Source organism: Lissotriton vulgaris, chromosome 2_1, assembly GCF_964263255.1.
Source record: "Lissotriton vulgaris chromosome 2_1, aLisVul1.2, whole genome shotgun sequence".
Taxonomy (NCBI): Eukaryota; Metazoa; Chordata; class Amphibia; order Caudata; family Salamandridae; genus Lissotriton; species Lissotriton vulgaris.
The window spans coordinates 1,229,679,155-1,229,685,579 of NC_141687.1; the positions used below are offsets into that span (position 1 = coordinate 1,229,679,155).

Sequence of the window (6,425 nt, forward strand, 5' to 3'; positions counted from 1 at the left end):
GCTCTTTGAAGGCGGTCCATAGCACACTGTGCTATATTACGAATGTAACTCATGGAATACACATTAACAAAGGAATCTCTGTAACAAAAGTAGTAACCTACTGAGCTATGCACATAAAACTCTATTCTGTGACCTGCATGGTACATGTTCTTTGCAGAAGGTACATTAACCCTCTGCACTACCTTACATGAGCCGACACTGCCACTAGACAAACTACATCTCTCGCCATTAATCGCCAGAGTTATCTTGACACTTTTATTGCTAGTGCAAAACTCCTGGATATACAAGGAACTCTGCAGGAGTTGCTTTAAAAAATGCTACAAAACCGGACCAGTGCGGCCAGTCCAGCCTTGAGTAAAGTAAGTGGAGCTGCCATGGGATCCCAGGCCCAAAGAAATCAGAAGGGACATCTCTTTTGTAACCAGGTAATATATGATGCAGGGGAGGAACAGGGATTGCGGCTAGAGTACATTTGAGCCTGTTATACTAACAAGACCCTGTCAGACCCACTTCGTTGCCCATTTACACCTGTTTATTAAAACCCCCCGTGCTGCAATTGTCTTGTAATCTGCATTCATTCCTGTTTTTACTCCTACTTGATGTAGCTATCCCATTTATGTCCTTCCTTCCATCTGAATGTAAAGCGCTCTGATATCCTTCGGCATCTTGTTCGCGCTGTATATAACTTTATAAATAAATAAATAAATATGGATTTTATGGGTGGAGACAAGCTGCTCTGGAAGGAGAGAGTGACGCGATGGAGGGGACACCTCTAACAAAGGATGGACTGGCAGCTCCCGCGTTTGTCTCATCTGCTACACCCTGCAGTCACGAAACAACACCTGCTGTTGCCTGAGAAGAAGCAAGGAAGAGCATTGGCAGCTGCTCAGGCACAGCATTTCACCTCCTTGCTTGTGCCTTCCACGAGTGGGGAAAGAAGGAACACAGGGCCCTATTTATGAAGGCCTTGGGCGGCCGGTGCGTCACTTTTAAAATGGGAAAAAGTGACGCACCGGTAGCGCAAGCCCTTCATAAATAAGGCCCACAGTGTTTTAAGAAAAGAGGCCAGAGGCTGCTGCTCCTGGCCTGGAACGGCACTGCAAAACTTCATGCTGCGTCGTAGTATCCCATTTACAGCTCTTTGAAAAACGTTGTTGAATTTGCTTTTAGTGATGAAGGCTGCCAAGTTTGTTTCAACAGACAAATGTGCGAAGTTGTGAGTCGTCAAGCTTTGCAACTTTCCCGCAGCACAAGCGGTAGGTACCCTCAGATGGTCCTGGATGCCACTCTCAAGGAATAAAGTAAAAGCAGCTTAGGAGCTGATTGGGGTAATGCGATGGCGGTAGGTTATGGCCACTCAACCCATCTGATTATAGATAACTCGGCGGATGACAGCCCAACACTATGCTTTAAATGGAGAATTTCTTGGAAGAGAAGGGAATAGTAAAGGGGCAAGTGTCAAATTATTTTGTGTTAAAATTGAAATCAATGATGCCTTCTGTGAATAAATATATATCTTGCAGATATTTCTGCAACAGTGTCACTGAAATGCAGGTTGTATCGGTAATATCGCAGCTCACCGACGCCATGTACTCTGCACATGGCCACTCCATGTGTTACTCTGAGGATTGACGCGCTGGTTGTCGCAGTACCCTAGGCAGTGGTGCTGGAACAATTTTCAGAGCACAGATGCAGTCATCACTGCGATATCACTGAACTCATGGGGATCGTGAAAAATCCTAGCATCACGCTAGGAAAAAAGAGTAATAAATGAGCAATGCCCATTCAGAAGGAAAATAGTAGGGGTGTGGTAGGTAGCCGGTGGTGCTTTTTGCAGCACATTGTGGTAAATAAATTCATATAGCATGGTAGCGCACTGCCATTTTCAGACAGCTTATTTTCCAATGAAATGCCACTGCATTTACACAGACGAGCAGTTTTGCTGATCAGAATATATATAGTGCACAAACGACAATGTGTGGAAATACGGTATCAGCAACTAACCATTTACACATCTGTAGGAAAGTAGGACCTGCTTTTATGGTTACCCCACTTTTTGTCTGGTGTGATGCTGTTTCTGACTAGTATGACTGGGATCCTGCTAACCAGGACCCAAGCCTCTGTGCTATCTCCCCTAAATTGGGCATGGTGAGTACTTAAGTACACTCCAGATTGGCTCCCGGTGTACCATTCTAAGTCCTTAGTATATGGCACCAAGGGCATAGGTATACCTGGGGTCTCCCGTAGGCTGATGAATGCATTATGCCACCCATGAGAGAAGACTCAAATTGTGACTGTGGGCCTGCCATTACAGCCTATGTAAGCTGGTGCTAGCACCACTTATGACAGATATACGTTTTATTATATCAGAGGTCACTACACTTAAAGCCTATAAGTCACCCCTAAGGCAGGCCTTTCAATCCTGAAGGCAGGGTGCTCGGTTCAAGTGTGAGGGTGCTTCTGCATGAGCGGGGCACCCCTACGACCATCAGAGTTCATTCTCCCAGGTTGTAAGTGCATCAGCCATTGTGACCATCTCTAAATTGGCTGTAACGAACCCTATCATGTTTGATATAAAACATGTTGACATCATACTTCCACACCGTAACCGGTGTGGGAGGTATGCTTCCATGCACTATAAAGCTCACCCAAGAGGCCCTCAGATCTCCAGGTACCAGCATTCCTGAACCGGACAGCAAGCAAGGGCTGCTGCCAACCAGATGAAGTACCGAAAAATATTTACCACCACCCAATTAGAGTTATACTTACAACCAGTCCCATTCCCATTACCAATAATCAGTCGGTTGGCAGTGTAGAAGGTCCAATCGTTTATTATAACAAACAAACTCTGCCAGAGGAGCTCCTTGCGACCTAACCCCACGAGGTTCGCCAAGAAGACTGCTGGCACATTGTCAGAACATCACATATATACTGTTATATTTCGAAACCGTTACCTAAGATGGAAAAATACAAGTTGGTACAGGTTGGCGCAGAGGGAAAGACCATATATGGGAGACAAAGCGCTCTTGGTTTAGCTCATCCTAGATTAGCAAGGTCGTACGGGTGACTCCCTTCTGCTAACTCTGAGAGAGTCCGTCCCGCACCCCCGGAATGTGCCTATCGGGCCTCCTCCTTCTACCTATAACCTTGACAGGCCTAACGAGCAGAGACAGCAGTTTTTGCAACAGTCTGGCTATTTCTCAGGGGAACGGCTTCGGTGCAGTCTTTGAATAAGGCCTGTTAATGTAGGATTTCGAGCGAGGCCACAAAATGGCGTCGGTTAAGTCAAGCAAGTGTAAAATGTGTAATGCAGTGTATGTTAGAACCCTAAATTACCTCATTTCGAGTGTATGCTAGTGTTTGCATACTTGCGGTAAGTAATCTAGATACATCATGCTAATTCTTAAACAACGATCATATGCTTCATAGAACCGAAAATCAATTCCGGTTCCTCAAACCCTCCTTTTAGCGTGATGTAGCTAAAGAAAAAGGGGACACTAATCTTGGAAAACCTCCTCATCAATAGCCATTAATTCATGAATCTCCTGTTGGAGCATCTGAATCTTGGCGGAAACTGGGGCAGGGACGCACATGGCTGTCACCCTAGAAGCACAATAGGAGCAACAAGCCGGACCACATTGTATGAGGACGCAACAGGTGAAAATGACACCGGCCGCTCCACCCAATATTAACAACAATTTCCATCCCCAAGTGGTCAGAAGCCCCCAGGACCAGCCAGACAGTGACCAGGATCCATTTTCGGTATGTATTTCAGCAGCTATGCGATGCAGCTTCTGGATAGCCAAATGAACAGTGGGGGCGGAGTCTGGAATATATACGCAGCAAGAACTGCCAATCACTCGGCCTGCTCCGCCTCGATCAGCCAAGATAACGTCCAAAACCATACGGTTTTGGAGCGAAACGAGCCTGGTCGCCTGAAGCTCTACAGTAATATTAGTCATGATATCAGTGGTGATATTAATGACATTTTCTACTATTCTAGACAACCTTCTTATTTCTCTGCTATTAAATATAGGTCCCCAGAATGGTACCAAACCTTTGCTAAAATCGGTGAACTGCTGCAAGGAGGTGTCGGTCTGATCAACTTCCGTTGCTATGAGCTGTCTACGTTGCCTATTGGGTACTGTTCTAGCTGAGTGTAGCTGGTGTGTTCTATGATAGTCGGATGGTGCTATGTATACAGGTGGGTACAAGAAGGACAAATAGCACTGCCCGGCCCAACCTCGGGGTAACCAAGTGTAAGCATTTTCCCCGCATCCAAAATACACATTGGGTGGCGTTAACAATGGTAGACTGCTAAATATCTTCATGCGATAGGTATAATTACAGACACTGTCACCAACCTGTATATGCTCCATCCCCTGTACACAGAAATCGGAGGAGCTATTTAAAATAGGAATGGGTACAATTCGTTCGCTGGTAACATTTCTAACAACAAAATGCTGGAAGTATTGGGAATCATTAAAATGGGCAAAATCATAAAGTTCATCCTGCAACCAGGTACTATTCTCAACCTCAGTATACATATTCATACAGGCTTCTGGATCTAACGATCCCCGTCCCTCATTACCTTCTGGGTCAAATCCCTGATGCTTTTCGATATATGCTAAGATCATATTATAATCTTTCTCGGTGTACTGTTTGGGATTTTCGACATAATGATTGTACATAGCGGAAAACATTTTAAACCATGCTTCACAACTTCCTAAATAGGACAGGGGTAGCGAGAGGAACAGATCATGTTTGTGCATAACAGAAGGCAGAAGCCCACAAACCCAGCAGTCAGTAATGTTGGTAGCACTGTGCGTCTGATGGAGCATTTCTACAAATACATTTTTCGCATAGGTCTGGCGATGTCGTTCTTTGTGGGGTGCGAGGGTGATCATGGAATGCTCAGGTGGTGCAACAGCAGAGGGTAAAAGAGTTTGCAAAGGGTATTTATGCTCTAAATATATGAATAAGCCCATAAAAATAGCTATTATGACAGTTATAACCAACACAAAGGCTACCTTGACCCTCGTGGTCCAGGTTGAAAACATTGGTTCATAGAACGGCACGTATCGAGGTGCAATGGGAAGTTCTTCTTCAAGTACAATACGACCAAAAGGGTACATTCCTAGCTAAAAGTCCAAAAAAATTAACTCGGGCCTAGCAGTCCGTTCTGCCAGAGGGTTCTTCTCCCTGTGTCCGTCAGAGTCTCACAGGCAGACTCCTATCGTTCATCTCAAGAAAACAAAGAGTTGTGGTCAGAATGATCCCGTTGTACAACCTGGCCTTTCACAGGAGTCAGTCTTTCTTTCTGAACAGAGCACAGTGATCAAAGTTCCAGCTCTCAACGGGTTCAGTCCAGTGTCTCGCTCAGTACCTCAGACCTGCAAGCTAGTAAACCCTATCTATTCAATTGAGTCTTTCCTTATCTCCTGGTGGTAGGGTCTGAGGCACCGTGATGTTTTCTCGGCTGCAGGTTGTATCGCACATGACCCGGAACTTCCTGATCAGAAAACAGCACTGTAGGTATCTCTCTCTCATTAGAACTTTCGCTTGCCAGGGTATTCAAAACAGGATTTAGAGCAATTGCAGATTCAGCAGAAACCGGTTCACCAGATCTCGTCACTCCCTCCTCTTGCCTTTGTTCGGTCTCGCAGGCGTCGGAAAAGGGTACGAATGCAGTAGCTCTCTTGGTCTCCTGTGTCAGAGTTCCCCCAGTCCGTCACTGATCATGTGGAAGTGAGAGCAGCAGCTTTTTCAGATGGGAGACGTGGATCCAATGCTTTCTCCCATCCACTTTGACAGCCGTTCGGGTTGCGAGCAGGATTTGGCGCGGCTCAGATCACCTTGGAGCCAGGCTGGAGTCTTGTTCGAATTTATTGACCAGCACCCACTGGCCGGGCTGTAATCGGTGTCCGGGGCCCTCTGGCAGAGGCTGCAGTACAGATGCTACCTGCTGATGAATAGAACGGAGATCTTTAGTCAGGGCATACAGATAATCGATCAACATAGGATATTCTATATCAAAAAAGGATCGTGGTCTGGGCACCCCATATATATTGGCGGGTCGGCCGAATGTTATCTCATAAGGAGAGAGACCAGAGCGAGAATGAGGGGTAACCCGTAGTGACATGAGGGCCAAGGGCAAGGTGTCAGGCCATTTCAACCCTGTGCTTTCCTGAATCTTATAGTGTAAATAACAAGGACCCCCTGTGAAAGGAATCAATTCATATTACAGGGAACAACACAGTGTAAAAAACTTTTTGGCATAATATCAACACAATGGGAGGGAGGAACTGCACAAAGGAACTACAACTCAAATGGAATTAAAAAACACAGTATCATTTAATAAGTGTGTCAAAATTCATATTAAAAACAATTAGTGAAGAACATAAATACAACTCAATAATACAAAG

General features: G+C 45.4%; 1 protein-coding gene across 1 annotated transcript; it reads right to left on the minus strand.

The window, feature by feature from the left end:
* Window positions 1-3,497: 3,497 nt before the first annotated feature.
* Window positions 3,498-5,135, minus strand: LOC147732418 (uncharacterized). The gene has a single exon (XM_086958806.1). The coding sequence runs from the start codon at window positions 5,133-5,135 to the stop codon at window positions 3,498-3,500; it is 1,638 nt and encodes a 545-aa protein (XP_086814932.1).
* Between the last annotated feature and the right edge of the window lie 1,290 nt (window positions 5,136-6,425).